We start from the raw sequence: 21,615 nt of genomic DNA, 5'->3' as shown, positions 1-21,615 counted from the left end.
CAATTGGTATGCAATGGAGGTGTGCCATTGGCGTGGGAATAGAGCCGTAAAAGAATAATACGTTTTTTTGAATACGTGAAATTAGGACTGTTAATTTCTTTTCAAACGGTTTATTTTTGTAGTATTTGTAATTGGCGAATCCAAATTCAAAGAATGAGAAAATCGACGGTCTTGTTGTGTAAACATCTGTTCCCGAACAAGTTTAGAAATGGTCCCGAAAAAGTCCTGAACTAGACCCGAACTATATCCACGAGCAGTGTTGCTAGAACAACTGACTAGATTTGTTTTTATTTGTACTACTTCTGAATTCAGCTTGGTTTACGCGTGACGGTTTACACAAATGTCGCGCATACTGAGAGCAAAGATGTTTACACAGCACACCCAAGTGCAAATAATTTCAGTATTTTTAATATTTCTAGATTTACTGCTGGGTTAGACAATAGAAGGTACAAATTTTCTGCTGGGTTGGCGCTAATTTTACCATACTCAGGGCAAAGATGTTTTCACAACAAATTTGTAAAGGGTTTTGAGCTGCAATGGATTCTAGAACACGTTACGCTACATGTTAATCGACAAATGATTTTAAATAAATAACACCGTGTGACAGTAAATTTTACACACAAAAAAATTATTATATTCGCAAAACTATGGTTAAATTATAGTAAAACTGCGTACTTACTTTTCTCTCTAACATCTTGATTTTTTTTTAAATACTTTGAAATTAAAAAAAAACTATTATTTTAAAAAATTATTTAAAAACTTCAGTGCCATGTAGGATAACGATAAGGGTATCATATATGTAAAAGAAAAAATTCTGTAGAATTATAGCAGAATGGGTATCGAAAATGTCCTTTACAAATTTTGCCCTTAAATATCCTTGAAAATTTATTAAAAAAAAATAATGTTTGAGAAGTAATATACATGCCACCTCATCATCGCATTTCGTCCTGCAAACTTTATTAACTGAAAAACGCAAAATTTATTAAAAGCGCATTTTCAATACCTATTCCTCCTTGAAACCAAAAAACTTTATTGTGTTTAAATTCAACAGAATTTTCTCTCTCATTTGGTACTTATATTGTTATTCTACATTGCACCGATTTTTTTTAATAATTTTTTAAATTAATCGTGTCATTAAAATTTCAAAGTCCTTTGAAAAATATCCTTACGTCAGAGTGAAAAATTAAAAAGGCATTTTTTATATTTGGCCCATAGTTTCGTGAGTATATCGATTCTTTCGTGTGTTTTGAAATTTTATTGTTTTTGTTGCATGGCGTAATAGGTGTGCTCAAATACATACATAAGTATATGGAACGTCTCCAGATGCGTTACCGCTCCCCCTTGCTTACGGCTTCAATGCTCTACAGGTTGGATTAAACGTGACCAAGAAACCGTTTGCATAGCATTTTAGATAACTTTTCATCGTCCCCAAATATACCTACCGCTAAATCGTTACTGATCCTTTTCTTTAGATTTGTATCCTAAAAGCAAGTAGTTGGGGAATTCAAATAGTCTCATAAAATTATAAGTTGGAAAAAAAATTAAATAATAACAACAACAAGCTGGTAACACCCTCGAGGACTACATATCGCAATCTAAATCAAAGCAGCCACAACTAAAACATCCGTGTAAAATTTCTTCTTCATAACCATTTTCTTTAACTGGAAAAATACTATTAAGATTGTTTCTGTTTAGCTTGCGCAGCATCTACATTTTTTTTGCATTTACGGAACATTTGGAATTTTTTAAGTTGTGACTGTTTTTGTTTTAGGGTGCGATTTGTTATGCAGTTAATACCTACCGAAAACATAGAATTTAGAGTTGTAAATGTAATGTTTCCTTAGAAGGAAATGATTAGACATAGACTAATATATTCTCATTGTTCTCCGACTTAAATACGCGGCGTCAGAGACACTCCAGCTATAAGCACAAATTTGCAATGGTGCGAAAAGAGTACAGAACTTGGAGAGCTGTGTGCGGGCATACGAACTCTCCTGAATTTCGCGAGAGAGGACTTTGGCAAAGGTAAGGTCTTATCGTCTAGGAACTGGGAAAGCTCGGCTTCTGCTCCTCAGATATGATATGCATAGGGTAGTAGTTTTTAAAAGAAACTCTTAAGGTTGATACCTACAGCAAGTCGACCGGGAGCACTGCTATGTGAAGAGACCTTCAACCTTCCAGGCCAAATCTTCAGTGGTCCTAGAGTGCTTAGAGGAACTTAGTGCTCTGGCTGAGAATAATGCTATGCATTTGCTATCAGATCAGTTAGTCAGATTGGCAGCTGCCTCGCCCCAATAGAACCTGAGGCTTCCTTTCAGTAGGTCCCAACATTATAAAGGAAGTGCTCAGAAAGGAAGACACCAAACTATGGCAACCGCACTGTCGTAACAGCACAGGTCTTAGCCAAACTTAACAGTAGGGTACAATTTGAAAAGATATAGGCTACTAATGGGCCTTCACAGGTTTTTTGACCGGCCATTGTACCTATGTCGCTTCTGTGACTCTGCCTAGGAGATACCATTACATCTACTTCTGAAGCGAGATGCATGCAACATTTTTTAAAAGTGCTTAATGTAAAATGGCCTCCACTCCTTAAAATACTGGAAGCCGCAAAAGTGTGCACTTAGGTATTATATACATATGTACATTTTGAGGTTATCTTCTTTGAACCCGCTATTTCCTTCATCTGTGGCACGCCATTTTTTAGGGAATGGAACCTCAAATATAGACAAAAACCTTTATTTGATTCGCTTCATAACATTTAAAATTATAGACTTAAGAGCGCAAAAAAGTAAGGTTAAGCATTAATTTTTGTTCCATAGTGTAAAATTGACTTTTTTTTTAAAGGCGTGCTGTATAAAATTACTGCATTCATGGGCCCATATTCTAAAATATTTGATGAAAATACTTAATATTCCGAACGTGTTGTTAAGTACCAGAAATTTTTAAGTATTTATGTAATTAAAACAAAAAGTAAACAACGAGCGTTTGAGCGTGGCAATTCATACTACTTGGCTGGACCGGTAGTTATAAAAAAGTGTGTCAGAATATATAAGTTGTTTCGAGGACTATCTTTGGTTATCAACAGTTTCAATAAAAATTTGTCCATACTTTTCATTTGAATATTTTATTATTTTTTTAACATTTTATAATTATGTATTTTTAATTTTTGTAGGCTTTATTAATAAAATTTCTGTTATTATTTTATTTAATTTAAGCTTCAATTTGTATTTAATAAATATTTAAGCTATAATTATAAATACTTGACTAGTTATTTGTTTCGATAATTTTAAACTTTCTAATTAAATTTTAAAAATTCATAAGCACTTAATTGCATAACGATGTAGAGCATCAACAATTCATATACATACATACATATGTATGTAACTCGTTTAGATCCACCTCGCTTGTGAGCGGACATACAACAAACAGTTCTCTGTCATCCTTTTTTAACTTTACGCTTTACTTTACTTTCTTTTCGCTAAACAATTTTCTTAAAATGCCATACTCGTGCGCCGTCCACCGCCGCCGCCGCCACTCGATCCTAATCGCGGTCCGCCCCGCGGCAGTCCACTGTGCGAAACGCTGCGACCCATTCGCGCCTCGCTACCGCGCCGTTCACGCGCTTTCCGCAACAGATCGCTTGTGCTCGGTCGGCGGCTATCGCTCGCGCTGGACGTACCGCTGCGCTTGCACGACATAATGTCCGACGTGGAGGAGCGTCGCATGTTGCCCGAATCGATGGCGTACGGTGACAGGTAGTACGGCGACGGCGAACTGGCCTGCGAACGCGAACACATATCGTAGCGATTGATGTGCAACAGCTGCGAACTGGAGCGATTATCATCTTCGTGTGAGCTATTGCGACGCGACGAGTACGGTGATTGTGGATAATCCAACAGCAGATTTTCCGCTTCCTCAGCATCGACCGATTCGATCTTGAGATAGGGTGGCATGCGATTATTGATGGCGGTGCCCCCTCTGCACCCGGGTGGTGTGTCGGCCAGCAACCCGCTGCCGTTGGCATTATCAGTAGTGCCATCGCAGACGCCAGGACCGCCGCTTCTGCTAGCGCCACTGCCGTCACCACCACCGCCCAACGAAGACGATTGCGAGTGCGAATGTTTGTTGCCGTTGCGCAAGCCCGAGTACAATGACTTGATGTGAAAGTCGAAAGACTTAAAATTTAACAATGAACGGCGCTTTTGCACCTTAGGCTCCGCCTCGGTCGCGTCGCTTGCGATCAACACTGTACCGTTGTTGTTGGTCGGTGTTGTGGCTGTTGTTATGGCGGTTGTGGTGGCACTTAAGCTAGTTGTGTTGTTGTTAAGCGAATCTATTTGTATAATTGCGGTTGCACTATCTAAGCGAGTAGTAGTTATTGCTGTTGTTGTTCTGGTGTTTGCTGGTGTTGCCGTCGCAGCGTCTAAATCGTAAATATTTATGGTGTTATCGACTAAGCTACTATTAACGGTATTATTGAATAACAAACTTTTATTGGTTGTAGGTTGTTTTGATAAAATTGAAGAACGCTGTTGTTGTTGTGTTTGTATATGTTGTTGTTGTTGTTGTCGGTCTGTGTAATGGAGATGCAGCTGCTGCTGAGTATGCTCAGGCTGATGTAGTAGTAATAGTTGTTGTTGTTGTTGTTGTTGTTGGTGCTGCTGTTGTTGCTGCAACTGCTGCTGTAGTTGTAAATCATGCTTGCTTATTGTTGTTGTCATTGTTGTACTACTTAAACTAGTTTTACTACTAATCGCTTTCAAAAATTTATTATCGTTATCTAAGGACCCCTTTTGTCACTGAATAACACAGAAACCCTGCTTCGACGCATCCTTCGCATCCGCCTCCTCACAGAACGCCTCCTCCTCATTTTTCGGTGACTCTGCCCCGCAAGGGCCACCGCCACTGAGGCTAGGTGGCCCCTGAGGGCAGGCTGATTGTCACCGAAGTGCAAGTGTCGATATCATTGGCGGCCGCACCGGTTTATTCTCTAATATGCGCTCTAACTCCATCATAACACTGGTTGAGAGGCGTGGCAGTAGCTGGAGGTATAGGAAAAGGGAACAAATAAATAGTTGTGTGAGAGAAACTGAAATAAATGTTGTAAATAAGTACATATCGATGGCTGAGTGGAAGATCGACCTATCTCTGCAGCCAGTTCGAAAACGCCCTATTTGAGAGAATGTTTCAACAACGCTCTATTTCAGAAAACTTTTCAAGAATGCCCTACTTCAGAATTTGGTTGAATAACGCCCTATCTCAGCTGCCGATTCAAAAATGCCCTATCTCAGCTTTTTTTTATGTATTTTCGTTTGAGATAGGGCGTTTTTGAACCGAATTCTGAGATATTCAACCAAACTCTGAGATGCGGTGTTTTTCAATAAAATTCTGAAGTAGGACGTTCTTAAAAAGTTTTCTGAGGGCGTTTTTGAACTGGCTCCCGAGATAGGTTGATCTTCCACTCACTCGATATATTTCTGTATGCCTATATGTACATTAGATCGTACCACCTTACAAGCAAACAAAAAAAGTTTGAAGTAGTCTTAAGTAATTTCGCAATGCAATTTCAAAAAATATTTTTTTTGCCCTTTTAACGTTTTCTTTGTCACCTACATTCGGCAATAAAAATTTTTTTTTTTTAATGTTGGGTAAGTACTAGAAAGGCGTCAATGAACTTTGGAAATATATCATACTTTGCGGTCCGACTGTAAATGGCGAAGCTTTGACGAAAAATATTATCGGCAAACAAAATTTTTTTTTTTCGAAATTTCTCTGCAAAATTATTTTGGTCTTAATGGTGCACGGTAAACTTTTTTTCGGCACGTCTAATGTACATATTTATAATTAACTCAAGTAGTGGAATTCTAGAAATTGCTACCACTTTTGATTGCCAAGAGGCTCCGAAATTCGAATCAAAATATTTACTGCCTAAGCAAAAATTTAATGACTATTTTCGAGCTGAATTTACGGATACGAGATCTGGTAGGTAAGTATTAGAAAGGTGCACCTGAGGTCACTGAAATTTGGAAATAAAAAAATTTACTCCTCATGAAGACAAGGACATCGATATATCATGCTTTAAGATCCGACTGTAAATGCCAAAGATATGACGAAAAATATTTTCGGCCAACAATTTTTTTTCCAAATTTCTCTGCAAAAATACTTTGCTCTTAATGGTGCACGGTGAACTTTTTTCCAGCACGGTCTAATGTACATATTTATAATTAACTCAGGCAGTGGAATTCTAGAAATTGCTGCAACTTTTGTTTGCCATGAGGCTCCGAAATTATAAAAGGTTTGTTTAAAAATATGCAACAGGAAACCCTAAGATCTGCATAAAAAAAATTGAGTCCATTAAGGATAGCCGCATAATTTTTAGGCACATCCCTTATTTAGCTAAAAAATTTTGGTGTAACTCACCTGCAAGGATTGCAAACTCTGATGCAATTGTTCGGCCGAAGTTGCGCCCAAAAGCAAACACTGCACCGGCTCATGTTTCAACGACCAAGCAATGGAGAGCTGTGTTGGACTGCAACCCAATTTTTCGGCCAGCGCTGCTAAATCGCGCAAACGATCACAATGCCGACGTCCTTCGTCAACGCGATCTTTACCCCAGCTGCCTTGTGGTGATAAGGCCGCCTGAAAGTATGAAATTTAAAGTAATTTCCCATATTTAATAAGAAAAGCTCTTAAAAATATAACCATAGTATACGCGTAATATTATATCCTTAATTTTTTCAACTTACGTTTCGGTTTATTTCATCCTCGGTCCATGAATAACTTTGGCTCTTCGTCTTGAATGATCCCTTTGGCAAGAAGAGTTTCTCCCCATTTTGCGTATCGGCCAATGCCATCGATAGCGGTCCCCAAGCCATTAGGCCCACACCAATCTTATTATACATTTCGGGTAAATACAGTTCACATTTCTCGCGGCAAAACATGTGATACTCGGATTGCTCGACAATGGGCGTAATACAGTTGAACTGACGGCAGTTTGTGTAGGCTTCCATAATTTCGACTTGCGACCAACGTGCTGTGCCCCAATACATTGCCCAACCTTGCTGAATGACATAATTCATGGCACGTACCACTTCTGTGCACAAGTGTGTAATAAGAGAGGTGGATATGCGTGAATGATAAAAATTTTCTACAACATAATTTTCAATGTACATTTTCTTACCTTCCATGGGACACATTGCGTCAGCCTTATGTATAATCACAATGTCTATATATTGTAATTGCAAACGTTGCAAACTCGCCTTAACACATTCGATAATGTGCTTGCGTGAAAGGCCACGTTCTTCGGATCTAGGGAGGAGAGTTAAAATATAAAGCGATAGAAAATTAGGAAGAAATGGAGAAAAATCTTAGTATAATTGCTTGAAATTAGGACCAAAAAATATTCTTATAAGTATTTCGGTTTCTCCGGAATACTCTTTTTTCGTATCAGGTTGTCTGCGTGGTGATCTGGCTAGGCACAGGAACGGAAAATAATCATTATTTTTTCAATTTTAACCAAAAAAATCAACAAGTTATAATCGTCGTAAAACGATTTTATTTATACCCATGTATTTGTTTTCGTACGTCCCACTGTAATTTACAATGATTTTTATTTTTCGACTTTAATCAATAAAGATTAAAAATAATAATTAATATTTGAGTTTTAATTTTTCGCTCAAAGGTAATTATTATTTTATGATTTTTTTCACTTAAGAATAATAATATTTCAAAAAACTTAAAATCTATACCAGTGTGATTTCTGACGTATTCTTTTAAGAAGTAGCGACACCCTAATTAAAGGAATAAGTCTCAAAAGTTTCAGGTCAAAATTTCAATTTTAGAAATAATCTTTAATTTTAAGTGGAAAAATGAAACTCAATAATAATTATTATCTCCGAGCGAAAAAATAAAAATCATAAAATAATCATTATTTGTGATCGAAAAAATAAAAATCGAATAATAATCGTTTCCGTTGAACAAAAAAATAAAAATCAATAATAATTATAATTTTAGAGCAAAAAAAAAACACTCATAAAATAATAATTAAATGCTGCTTTAAATTATTTAACTCATAATGATTACCGTCCCTGGCATGTATATGGGTATTTATTGCGTTTACTCACTTGGTGCTCCAGTAAACTTTTGTGGTAATCACATATGCGGTCCTCTTCCAGCCGGTGCGCTGCAAAATCTTTCCAATTTCCGTCTCTGAATGCGCCTCAGAGATATCAAACAAATTGATGCCACTCTCGATGGCCAAACGCAATATGGCTTCGGCTTGTTCGTCACTAACGCCGGGCGAAAAGACCGGCCACGTACCCAGACCGACGTTGGAGACGCGCAAGCCGCTCTTGCCAAGATTCTTGTAGCGCAAGCCGGGCGTCGGCGTGGAGCCATGGCGTAACGGTAGTGCCGGATTCGAGCCCAAACTTATCGAACGGCCTTCAAAGAGCGCGCGCACACACATCAAGAGAAGCGGGAAGAGAATATTAGCGAATAAGGTCAAACAAAGGAGAATTAATTAATTAAACTAAGCGACATTGACGTGCAAAACGAATGAGTTAACGACCAATTGCGAGCAGCGAGTACAGTGGCGTGCAAAGGTTTTATTTTTGTGTTTTTTTTTGTTTTGATTTTTTACTAAAATATTTAATTTGTTGTGGGGAAATTTGTGCACGGCATAGGAGTATAGTATTTTTTGTTTACATGTATGCATATTTATGAAGTAAGTGTGGAAGCAAACTTTAATTAAGCAATTACAAAAACGATACTCAGCCTTGTAGATTGAATTGAGTGTAAGTTGACATTTTGACATTTTGGTCATTTTGACATATTTTCATTTTTCATTTGTGCGTGCTGCACAGAATTCCAAACTAATGAAAAGAAAAAATCCACAACCTCAATTGGCAGGACATGAATTTCGTATTAATTGCATGTTTTTCGATAACTTTACCTAGTGTTGCGCTACATTTTCGGTGTTTGGATTTATAGACATTTACAACAAATGAAATCTATTTAAACAACAACAATACTGTTTAATTGATTAATGAATGTAATGATGAATGAATGAGCTTATGAGTTACTATTTGAGTAAATAACAAACATATTTTATGTACATAAACAAATGAAGCAACAATAATTTCTCAAATACTCTTTTCACACTATAAAAACCAAGAAAATAGTAGGCTATTAATTACCACAAAAACTTATTAATTTTGCTAGTATTCGAAAAATAAATACTTGACTTAATTGATCAAATACGTATACACACACACACACGAAAATAGTATGAGAACAAAATGAGAACACTAATCATTAGAACACGAGTACAAGCGGCAGAAATTGGTAGTGAGAAATTTGATACCGAAATCAAGATGACCTCCCGTACCACTGAACTCCTCCATGCAGTCAAGTGACGCTATTGGGGCCCGGCACCTGCAATTGAAATTTAGCGTAAAAAGTAATTAGTAAATTAGAAAATGTTTATATTTTGAAAAAATAAAACAAGGTATGTATGCACTTTAGGGTGGTCCCTAAAAAATTTTAAATTCTATATTTTGCATGGGACCCCTTTTATTTTGTTATATGTACAAAATATTTGCTTACACAAAAATTTCAAAATTTCAAAAAAATAATTTTAGCGGTCGCTAGCAAGATTTGAAAAAAATTAAACCTGTTAAAAAAAAAAAAAAATTGAAGATTATTTGAGAAATCTGTCAAGTGCTAAAAGTGTGGTTTAGAGAAAACTGAGAAAAATGCGAAATTAAGAAATAAGGTTTTTTTAATTCAAAGTTTTTTTTTTATAATTTTAATTGTTAATTTTAAATTATTTAGCGGGTTTCTGTGGTAAACGAAACAATTATTCGTTATTTTTGAGTGTTATTAGCAAATAAAATTATCTTTGAATTAAACAAGAATTTTAATGTATTTCAAATTAAAAACTTGTATGAAGATGCACAGAAATTCTCAAACGAATATCAAAAACCGCAAAAAAAAACAATTCAGAAACACTAAAAAACATAAAACACTTTTGCATTTCATTCCATTTAGCAGCCATATGGCAATGGTTCGCTTGGGTTTATGCACTAATCGGCGCGTTTACTTCCAAAGAAGAATATTTCGTACTTAACTCATTTTTGTGTAAAACTTTCGTGGACGTCATTATTTTGTGGCAAAATAAAGGGGTGCCCAAAAAACTTGTTACATTTTTACTTGTTGATATTTTAAGGACCACCCTAAAGTATGTACATACAGTATAACTTTTTGCGGAAGTGGTTTTTATTTCAGCCTTTTGCGCCTAGATAATTTTGTGTTCAAAGTATCTGTTTGGATACCAAGTACCCATATACTGAGAATTAGAGACGACTAAGTACGAAGGTTAAAAAAATCTTAGGTTTGTAGCAGTTGCTAAAGGCTTAAGAAAATATAATTGAGGTATGTGTTTAGTAGATTTCTAAATCCTAAACTGGTCAGGAAGAGAAACAATTATTATTATAATCGATAATTTTTGTTTTTATATTTTATTGATTCGGGATTTCTCGAAACATTTTAAGAGATTCTTTGTATCCTTCGAAAAGTTTTTTCCATATTCTTCAAGTTTTACTCTTCAGTATTACTTTTGGAACTTTGCAAAGTTTCGTATTTTTGGGATTTCGGGATTTTCGGAACTAGTTCAAGCTTCTTCGCGTTGAAGCCACAAATATCAAGTATCTGAGTACACGGTAGCATACATACAGTATGTAAATATTATCTACTCGGTATTTTGTGACACCCAAACAACTTAAGTACTTACTTGGTTATTTAATACAACGTGTGTAAATACCTAAATACTTTTGTAGTTAGTAATTAGTATTTAATCAATACTATTTTTCCCAACCACTAGAACTGCTAGAAATTATCACGCAATTTTTATATTATCTCCCACACATACATATGTATAATAGCAAAAAATAGTGACTTCAAATTATTGAAGAAATTAAAGGAAAAAACCACGTCACGCTTGCACTGAACTTTTTTTCTGTAGTGGCACGCAATTCGCACGCAAAAAGCCGCAGCACTTGGGATTGCTTGCCCTCATTTGATTAAAATTTCAGCTAATTTCAGTTGACCTGTTCGGCGTTGATTGCCAATGCTATTTTGTTCGCAAACCTTCATGAGAATATTTACACTTTTACTTCAACACGCGCACGCACTCACTTTTTGGCTTTCACGTTACCATTTGCGCTTATTTGTCCTTATAAGCCGGCCGGTTGGAGGTCGTCAATTGTTGGCGCGGCATAAAATGGTAATCCTGCGATTGACTTTTTACGCTCGTACATACGAGTAAGTGGCTTGTAAATGCAATTTTCTCTCGGTCACTTAATATTTAATATTATTATTATTATTTATTGAGTGTTCGGTGTTAAATTGGCATCTCGGTAGTATGGTCTGGTCTGACTGATTGCTCTTCTGATTGGCATTGAGTCAATGTGGTAAGCAATTGCGTGCGATAGCTGGTATTATTTAAGCTCAAGGATAACTGAAGTTATTGTAATTGCCACTTTATTTACATAGCTTAAGCAAACTTACCATGAGGGAAAGCTACCCAGCATAGCCTAGAATAAATTATTTATTCAAACCATAAATAGACGTATCAAAAAAGTCACATAATTACTCGCATGGGGTCTGCGATGACCGCAAAGGTAATAAATAGCTAGCGGCTCGATCAGAAATATTAAAATATTTTATTAAAATGTATACAAATTGTATGTAACTCTACAAAAAAACCCAAGCAGCAAGGGAAAAAACCTTAAGTCTCTAATCGGATATTGGCGAATTTTAAGTTAACAATGTTAGTTTGATATATGTATGTACATCCACTCCTTCATGGTTGCTGTACGATGGGATCCCTTTATTATTCTCTGGATCGACAATAGGTTCAGTAGTAGAAGCATGAGTGCGTCATTTGGTAACGCTGAATTAACGAAAATAGCTACTTCTATGGGTGGAATTCTAGCTTGTCTCTTATGGAAGAGTGTGCTAAATGAATTTAAATATGCTTCTCAGTACATCGAAAGCCATTAGTGTTGTTGTGCACGCCGATGACTTAGTTATACAGGTCATAGGAAAATTCATTTCGACTAAAGCCTGCACTTAATGCCCTGGAAAGATTTGTAGGCAGAAAGTAACGATCTGGGGGTTTATCCCTTCAAAACTTAACAAGGTCTGTTCTTTCGAATTCTATCACTGAATGGCGCCAATCTTAATTTGTTAAAAGAGGCAATGCTTTCGGTACTTATTTTTGAGACTAACTTTCCTGGAAAGGAAATACTGAGAACCCGAGAATGACAGCTCCAAATGCGCTCTACTCCAGCACGAGTTCAACTGGAAAGCGAGATCCATCAAGCGCCATTAAAATTCGTCTTCGTTATGAGGAGCCAAGGTGCGTGCGAAATAAACAGTGGTACTTCGGGAAGTGAGAAAGCAAGCCAATGCACGAGAAAATAATCTGAAGAAGGACTAGAGAAAGCGTACAGTGTCCTTTGCGATTTATATACCCACGAGTTGAGAAAATATAATTTGCACACATGTACTGAATCGCGCCCAATTTGGCTACTGCTCGATGCACGAAGAACACGCAGTTTAGTAATGCTTTCAAAATCTACAAAAAATACCAGGTGCACTCTGGACAATTGCCCATATGGCTGTCATGTGCGTAGCCCAATTGAACGAATTTGTCCAGCACTTCCTATGCGGACAGGTAGGGACGAGTGTGAAAACTCGTCTCTTGGACATCTCAATCGCCTGTGCGGCCCCGAGAGAACTCTTCAACTAGAGAGGTCCGCATAACCTAGCCAGGGATGGTAATTTAGTTTCGGTTGGGACAGGCTGCACTGCCCAAGTGTTTACTCGGTGACCACAGAGCTTCAGAGGTATAGAACTTTTTAAATACTTATCCTTAAAACATGGCAATCTTTTTAAGTGTCCGAAATCGTCCGTAAGTCCTTAAGTGACATCACGGCTTATGCTCTCAAGGTTTACGAAGCATTTTCTGACCAGATGGAACTTGATGCCAAATGTTTCAGACTTGAAAAATGCTCCGTAAGATGTTTTTTAAGGACGTCAAATTATGGTAAAGAGTGTACATAAGGAGTGTCTAATAAAAAAAATTGTATTTACTCTATAAATTTTTTAGTAGGTGGAGAAAAGACAAAAGTACACAAGCTCAAAAGGTACTGGTAATAATATCATATGTCGCGGGTTTTAAAGTTTGTGTAGTTTTAAAAAGTATGTTAAACAGATTTTGAAGTGTCAGGTGTAGCTAATTTTGAAGGTATTAGTTATTAAACAAAAAAAAACTCAAAAATTACCAGAAATAGAAACACCGCCTTTTGATTACATACTCCTTATAGTAATAGGTATATTTAGCTAGATAGACTTTTTAGAAATTATCTGTATAGCTGTTGGATGAATAAGGATAAAGGCTATCCAAAACAAAAAAGGTAGATATCTGATTTCTCTGTATCATTTTGCTTTTTCCAATATGGAAAAATAAAGCTTTTAGATGTGATGAAATTCCAATGAGATTCCGCAACCCTGGAAATGCCCACGTGTGCTTACATATGCATGTGTCATATATTTTTATTTTTATAGCTTTCGCAAAATAGCAACAAGCCTTTAATTTTCACAAACAGAATTCAAACAAGTAATCCAGCTGATTCTTTTCACATAAAAAACAGTTTACTCACCAATTTGCAACTTTAGTGCAACATACGATTTTGTATGTGTGTAAGCATGTATGCACATAAGGGAACTGCAATTATTCGTGTTTTAAGGTCCTTGGTTAAATAACACAAGAAAAAGTATTAGTGGAAATTAGTCATTGAAAAATATTCACTTATACTCCTTTACGCACGGCACACGAAGCGAGAGTATGTACAATGACTAAATTCTCTGTTTTTACCCTACAGGGGTATACTACTGCTACTAGTAAAAGACAGATTTCGCTGATAAGTTGTTCGAAATCGTCGAAATGGCCGTCGCTTTAGCAAATACTTGTTAATGAAGTAGTATTTTTTCTGGCTAGGTTGGCCTTTGACTGCGGAAAACAGGTATAATTATAGTTCATAACGAACAAGTATGACTTCTATCCTTAAATAATGGTTCATGAACTGGAATTTGTGCATATCAGTTCAGCTTTTCAATGCAGGGTTTTAAACCGGTGTAGTGTACGATTCTCTCATGGACCAACTAAACAAATTGGTTCTGCCGAAATTAGTCGTAGCACCAATAGTTCATTCGATTGATTTAAGTGATTTTAGTCTTTTATAATAGCAACAAAACATGTATAAAAGGGAGCGAAACGATAGGAAAGCGGCAGCATGCGAAAGCACACTAACACACCCTCACATTTAACTCACGCTTGTTTATGGTAGAGAGCGTATGAGCCACAAAGCACAAGAAAAATAATATTCGACTCATTCAAATTTATTTTGAACTTCTAATAACTTCAAATAAGAGTAAGTATATCTTGAGTTTGTTCTTGTTTTGGTGGGAAATATTCATAGTACTTTTTTGAATTAGTATGAGCACTTATTTCCACCAATTTTTATGGATCATAAATAAGTACACCAATTTTATTAGTACTCGAAGCAGGTCTCTGATGCACATGCATTTGCCCACTCACTCTACATATGCAGATATATATTTACGCTAGCTTGCTTGTGTGTTTGTATGCAAATAAACGTTTACACGAGCGAAGATGCGTAAATGTTGCAACCACAAAGTTCTCTACATTGCTGGCCCAGTTTAAAGCCTACACCCATACAAACACACTTGCTGGATATTTATGTATGTATATATGCACTTGTGTGCACCAAACTGGTAGCTGGTTTAACGAAGCATTAAAATGGCTTCTGTGGCAAACTCTGATTTTTAAATAATTTAACTACTTTAAATGCAGGACTGGACAACAGCATGTTGTTCGTTGTTGTTGTTGGAAATATGTATGAACATACTCGCAAGTCCCAGCACTTTACTTCAAATGATAGGTAATGTTATTATTATCGTTGTTTTTTTACTACATACATCCAATGCATTTAATTTTATTCAAATTATTTTCTGCAAAGCAGTTTACTTCTACGAGTACTGACTGGATTTCGAGTATTAAAAGTAATTACAGTTACGTTGGCAATTGCACTTGTTTTAATTGCGCACATGCACACATACACCTGTACATATACAGCACACTAGACATATCTGATATTGTTTTTGTAATAAAGCTTCCGCCCATTTTAAGTTGCAGTCAACTATTATTGTTTTTGTTGTCATAATGCTTAAATCGCACTACAATGGCAAGTGCTTAATGTAACCCTCAATGTCGCTCGCCTGCTACAACTTCATTAGTGGTGGCGATCTATGGGATGTACACATCGCAACACCTATGTACATACATAGGTGTGCCTCCATTCGCTCCTACATGCCTCTACACGGTCAGACCGCTTGTATGTGTAACAGGCCCATGATAATCTGTAGGCAAATTTTTGCTGTTGCCAGCAAAAGTAGTTAAAACGCCAATAATTGTAACCGCGTTGGCATTGGCGGCATCATTTTAATTTACATTTTAAATTTTTGTCACAGGAAGCTTGGTCGCTGGCCGTAGAAATGCGTGCCAATAAACGTTGGTAAGTTTACAAGCGTTGGTGGCAACCTTGTGGATCCAACATACATATATTGTAATTTGCCAATGTTTGATTTTGCTTAAGTTTTATATTTCGAAATAGCGTTTTTTATTTAATTTAAAAGTGTCATAACACTGTAAAGGGTTATTATGAGAGCAATATATATATATATATATATATATATATATGTAGTATTTATAGCAGTAGATCGTGTTTAAACGAACATAACACCCACGGGTACAAAATTGTATCTGCATCTAGGGTTGCCATCCACATTATAATATATAGTATTGTACTACTTTTCCGATCGGAATACTATATACTGTTGGAACAAATTATAGGAAGCGAAAATACTATATTTCTTCAGCTTTAAATATACATAGATATATTTCAGTAAGTTGGAAGAAAAAGTGTGTATTAAAATGGATGACCTTTATACTGAAATAACAATATTAAATGAAATATTCTTTAAAGTAAAAGGTCATAGTGAGTTTATAATCAAAAAAAGGCAACATATTTTCAAAAGACTAAGAAATAATTAACTAAATAAATAAATAAATAAATTTACTTAAACTTATTTCTTTTCTACTCTCTATTCCAGCAACTTCGAAATTCACAGGAAGAACTTTTTCCATTAAAACATAAACAGACGGCAGCGTTCATCCGGATCAACTCGGGAATTAACTGAGTTGATCCGGTTTAAGTCCGAGTTAATCCGGATCAACGTTGCCGTCTGTTTAAACTTTTACCTAAAAATCGTTTTTACTTTTTCTTTTAAATAAAATACTATATATATTTGATGGGTACTATATTTTTAAAATATTTTTGAAAAATACTATAAATATCTTAGAAAATGTTGGCAGCCCTATCTGCATCCCACTATTGCATTTAAATAGATAACACAGTTCAACAGCGTTTTGTGCGCCAGGAATGATTCCAACTTTGGCTGAAAGACCTGGATCGATGAAGTAAAATCTCCAAATCTTTTTGGATTCACATACCTAATTTGTTTACGGCCATGTTAAGTTTGCAATTTTTTGGATCATTATTTTTAGATTAAGTGGAAAAGAGGTTAAAATTTATATCGAGGCTAACTACTTATGTAGTTTAGGTACAAATAGTAAAATTTCACAATTATAATTAGCTCTATCACGAAAGCGTCGTTTTGTCCCATTTTTTTTTGGAAAGTCTGGAAAACTGTCATTTGTGAGGTCGCTAGAGGATTAAAATGTTCTATAACTTGTTTGTTCACCGGAAAATTTCTCTAGGAGTACTTTAAGGCAAAATATTTATACGTAAAAATCCACAGAAAAAAACACAAATGTATGTCCTGTTGAAATATATTTTATATTTTGTTCATTAATATAACTATAGTTCTTTTCAATGGTGATCGTTCGAAGCTTGGCTCATGAGTACTGCAACCATCGCTATCATCGAATCTGAGTAACACATGATGTCCGATGCGGACTTTTACGTTCTTTGTAGAAAGATTTAACCCTCTAGCGACCAAACCAATGCCATTTTATTCAAACGCTCCAAAAAGGCCTCAAAATTACCATTTTTTGAGAGAGTTAATGGGTGAAAATATTCTACAAAATTATTCCTCGTGAGATTTTATATATGCTCCCATTCTACATCTTTTTCTCCAATACGAATTTTAACCCTTTTTCCACTTATTCAGACAAAAAATTGCATACTTAATATTACATAAATGCCAAAAGATTTGGAGGTTTTATATACCGGTCTAGGTCTTTCATCCTGAGGCGGTATCATTCCGCCCCAGACAATGGCCTTGAAATTGTTGCACCGTGTAATAGGCGTGACTTAAAATAAGCCACACGAAAACCTAAGGGGTGCACTATGAAATCGTCTGCATGAGTGATAAGTTTCTCAAGAGGGATCCTTAAAGGGGAAGGTGCCCCCGTCCGGCCACCTAATGTCCTCAAGAAGACTAAGGCTGACATCAATATCATCCAAGGAAAAAGTTGGTTGATGCCCATGGCAAAAAACATACTACTTACGTCCATGCAAAGTTTATTAAAGATTTCTTGCAAAGAAGCGCGAATTCGGATTTGTGGCGCATCAAAACGAAATTCGTCACCGCCCAAGCCAAGTCCCGAGGCTTTGTGTGAAAGATTTAAGCCCACCGTCAACGAACTGGTTCGACCTTATAAATGCTGCTTTAGACTTAGAAAATCCGCCGTAGACCAGGATTTCACCATACGCCAAATCATGGGACACACACCATCTAAACACCGAGAATGAATACGAAACGAATTGAGAATATTTCTTGCCAAAAATTGCCACTTTGGACTCAGTAGACAACTGAGTAGCATAGTCCTCTCTCGATGAACGAAAATGACACTTTATAAGTTTCTCATCATATGCATCCTGATGCCGCAGGCAGAAGCGTGGGCGATGGTATCGTCTAATGAGGTGGCTCTTGTATTGATCGAGGGAGAAATTCTTTAGAATATATATGGCCCCTTTCGCATTTGTGACGGCGAATACGAGGATATGATAAAACTGTAGGCTGTATGAGCTTTTCAGCGTCATTGACATAGTAAAGCGAATCAAAGTAGATGGGCTACGCTGGCTAGACCATGCCTTACGAAAGGATGAAAATGCTTCAGCACTCAAATTATTGGATGCGGTACCCCCTGGTGGTGGCTCTGAGAATGACAAAGGTCTCCTCTGCGTTCAACAGGTCAGGTGGGGAGGGATTTAGCTTCACTGAGTGTTTCTAAGTGGCGACAGCTAGTAGTGATGTACAGATCCGAGCAACCGGAACCGAATAAGCGGATCCTTTAGGGAACCGACCGGTCCGATCCATACAAGAACTGAAAAACGATTATAATGGAAACAAAACCGGACCCGGAAAACGATCTGAGAATAACGAAACAAGAAGCGAAAATCGGCCACGAAGCGCACATTGCACTATGAGCAAAAAATTTATTGTCTTGGCATAAAGTCTAAATATGAAGAAATCAGCCTGAAATTCGGTTTAGATATGTACTAAAGAGTTCTGAGATGATGTACCAAATTTTGTTCGGTTCAAGGCACTATATCACACAGCCGCCATATACCCGATGTGGCTAACGTACATTAACTCCATTGTGTTGTGATGCTATCGACATAAAATTCGGTTTTCTTTACATAATATGGAGTTTTTAGTTTACCTAAAATATTTTTTGCTTTGAATTTAATGTTATGCTACTAATTTGCTTGCTCATCTTTGATGCTTTCAAATTGCTGTAAGCTGTAATTTGATTGCGTCAAAAGAGCAGCGACAACAACGAAAAAAATTATGTTTTTTAATGGAAACGTTACACAGTCTAAATACCTGGTTCTTCTTGGAACCGGACTCGACAGAACTAGTTATTTAAATACTCGGAACCGCACATCACTACCGGCTAGCTAGAAGGAGGAACGACTGGCACTTAGGAAGAAGAAGTTAAAGAAAAATGTCTAACCTCTAGAGTCTAGACTATTACGCAGTGTCAGAAAATTCAATCTTTTTTTTGCACAGGCACCATCCCGGCTGGAAATGAAATGCGATTCCAAACCGTCGAAGTCAATGTAGTTTTCTCATCAGCCTAACAAGGTATTGGGCACAAAGTTAACGCTCTCTCTAGCTGGCTCTTCTCCAGCATAGTTAACCTGAATTTTCGCACTTGTTTTTGTAGAAATAGATTTAATAAATTCTATCTTATCGCTCTTGATTTTGACCTCAGCTGTATCAGTTCTTGTTTCGACACTCTTTAGAGGGGTATTAGGTGCAGAGAGGAAGCCTAATAGCCTATTTTCACCAGAGGCTTAACTGCAGTTAAGAGCTCAGATAAGTTCCAAGAATTTCAACATCTGGTGAGCGGCAAGGTTTGTTTCTTAGTTTTTGCTTTTCCATTTGAGTTATAATCTCCTTGTTGCAATAGGCATAAACTGCAGTTAAGGACTTGGTGGAAATGAACAATAAGACCAAATTCAAATTCCAGTGGAAAATGTCAAGCTCAACCTCACCATTTCATGTTTTCAAATTTTCCTGCAGGGACGACGCAACACACAACCATTTGCTTACACTGATCCTTTCACGATTTGAAGTGAATGAATACAAATGTGAAACCATTAAAATTGTCTCAAGCTATAGCATTTGGTATGCACGACTGCAATTAATCGATTGCTTCAGCAAGCAATACTACCGAAAGGATATTGAGAGATAAGAAAGAGATAACTTTTCAAATTGCATTGAACTGGTTAAGCAACGACTTTAACGACGTCGTCACATGTGTAACACAATTGAATTGCGGGCAACAATGAAAATAATTTGTTGCCTGAAATAACTGTGGCTTTTACGCATTTACGAATGTATTGCCTTGCAATACAGCAATACAGTGTGTGCATGTGCGCTTGCGTACGTGCCCCTCACCGTTTACCTGTAAATTGTCACTGCATTCGATTCTTCGCTTGTATTATCCATATTGTTGTTGTTGTCATTGGTATTGCCCCCCACACCAATTGCACCGCCACCACTTCTACCAGCACTCGTTGCTGTTGCTGCACCACCTGCCAGCCCGCTGCCCATAAAAACGGCGATGGGCGCATTGGCGTTGGCAGCATTTACTGCCTGGACGTTGGAGACGGCGGCGCCGACATTCGAGGGTATTACTGTTATATTAGCGTACGTCGGCATATTATAGTTGTTGGCGGCGGTGCTGCTGCTGCTGCTCATGGCAGCGTTGATGTTGGCGTGCGCGGCGAAAGCGGCAGCGGTGGCACTGGTCATGACAGCGCTCGGTGCATGGCCGTACGTGTGCGACGACGGATGAGCATGAGCGCTGGCAATGCCAATGCTACCATTCAGTATGCTCAGATTGCCGCTGCTTAAAGCGGGCGGTGGAGGTGGTGGCGGTTGTAGTGGCGGAAACGATAAGATGCCGCCACTAAAATTGGCAGCGCTGCTGTTGTTGAGATTGACGGCGGCGGTGGCGGCGTGCGCATGTGGATTATTAGCTGTTGTTGCTGTTGCTGTTGCTGTGGTTGTGTTCGTGCTGTGGTTGCTGCTCGCATGCGTTGTTGTTGAGTTGTTGTCATCAGATGCGGTCATGGTGTTGGCGGTATGATTTTGTTGTTGTTGCTGCAATTGTGAATACTGCTTTGTGGCGGTTTTGGTGGCTATTGGCATTTTACGGAAATGCCGCAAATGAAGAATGGAATTTTTTTGTTTATGATTGCTGTGGTTTTTATCTTATGTTGTATTTTTTCTTGCTGCTGTTGTTGTGTGGTTGTATTTGTAACCTTTATTATTGTATTGTTTATAGTTGTCAGAAAATTGGATTTAAAAATTTTTCTAGGTTTTCGTGGTTTTATTTTTTCTTTATTAGTTGCTGCTGTGTTTTTACTTCGGCGTTTGTTTACGCAAACTGACAGGCCATAAAATTTGCATGGTTATTGGCGGTTGCGTGCGTACTTTTGGCGAATGGCTGGCCGCGTTGTTGTGCTTAACGATAGGGTGGTGTGGTATGTAGAGTGAAGCGCGCGCTGTGTAAAAAGTGCTGTCGTGTAAATTGGACAGCCAAACAATTGTTTTGTGAATTTTCGTTTGACGTTTTTTAATTTTCACGTTTATTATAGCTTTCACGCGCTTTCTTTGTGGAATAATAAAAATGTTGCTCCAACCGATAAGTATTGCTTTGAATTTTGTTTTTAATATACAAAATTAGGATTTTTTTAAATGTTTTATTTCTTAATTTTTATTTCTCCTACTTTTTAGTTATCATATTACTTTGTTATCTAGTTACTTCAACCAAAGAAATTGTGCAAGCGCTTTTTTATTGCTAAAATTTTTTTGCATCCATAATGTGTTTTTTTTTTAAGATTAAAAAATGTTTTTTTTTTTTAATTTTTATTCAAAATAATTTAATACCACTGCTTCCATTTTAGCGTGCAGTGTATGTTT

At 37.0% G+C, this 21,615-nt stretch overlaps 2 protein-coding genes across 2 annotated transcripts; both read right to left on the bottom strand.

The window, feature by feature from the left end:
- Positions 1-3,464: 3,464 nt before the first annotated feature.
- On the bottom strand, positions 3,465-4,745 carry LOC118733576 (putative mediator of RNA polymerase II transcription subunit 26). The gene has a single exon (XM_036463019.1). The coding sequence runs from the start codon at positions 4,722-4,724 to the stop codon at positions 3,495-3,497; it is 1,230 nt and encodes a 409-aa protein (XP_036318912.1). The 5' UTR covers positions 4,725-4,745; the 3' UTR covers positions 3,465-3,494.
- Positions 4,746-4,799: 54 nt separating this feature from the next.
- LOC118733575 (voltage-gated potassium channel subunit beta-2-like) lies at positions 4,800-21,377 on the bottom strand. Its single transcript, XM_036463018.1, has 7 exons — positions 20,093-21,377; positions 9,368-9,438; positions 8,127-8,445; positions 7,184-7,311; positions 6,750-7,096; positions 6,424-6,642; positions 4,800-5,045 (listed from the first exon to the last, which is right to left on the bottom strand). Exons 1-7 carry the CDS (start codon positions 20,839-20,841, stop codon positions 4,944-4,946), a joined length of 1,935 nt encoding a protein of 644 aa, XP_036318911.1. The 5' UTR covers positions 20,842-21,377; the 3' UTR covers positions 4,800-4,943.
- Positions 21,378-21,615: the final 238 nt, after the last annotated feature.

Source organism: Rhagoletis pomonella, unplaced genomic scaffold (assembly GCF_013731165.1).
Source record: "Rhagoletis pomonella isolate Grant_MI unplaced genomic scaffold, Rhpom_1.0 Rhpom_scaffold_00002, whole genome shotgun sequence".
Taxonomy (NCBI): domain Eukaryota; kingdom Metazoa; phylum Arthropoda; class Insecta; order Diptera; family Tephritidae; genus Rhagoletis; species Rhagoletis pomonella.
The sequence above is the reverse complement of the archived record's forward strand: the minus strand, read 5'-3'. Positions and strand labels throughout refer to the sequence as shown.

What these genes read in the sequence shown, in the direction of transcription:
- LOC118733576 (XM_036463019.1), bottom strand. Translation starts at nt 4,724, where the DNA reads ATGACAACAACAATAAGCAAGCATGATTTACAACTACAGCAGCAGTTG.
- LOC118733575 (XM_036463018.1), bottom strand. Translation starts at nt 20,841, where the DNA reads ATGCCAATAGCCACCAAAACCGCCACAAAGCAGTATTCACAATTGCAG. An exon ending in AATGCAGTGACAATTTACAG is followed by an intron (nt 9,439 to 20,092) that starts GTAAACGGTGAG and finishes TTTCAATTGCAG; the next exon opens with GTGCCGGGCCCCAATAGCGT. An exon ending in AAAGTTTACTGGAGCACCAA is followed by an intron (nt 7,312 to 8,126) that starts GTGAGTAAACGC and finishes TCTCCTCCCTAG; the next exon opens with ATCCGAAGAACGTGGCCTTT.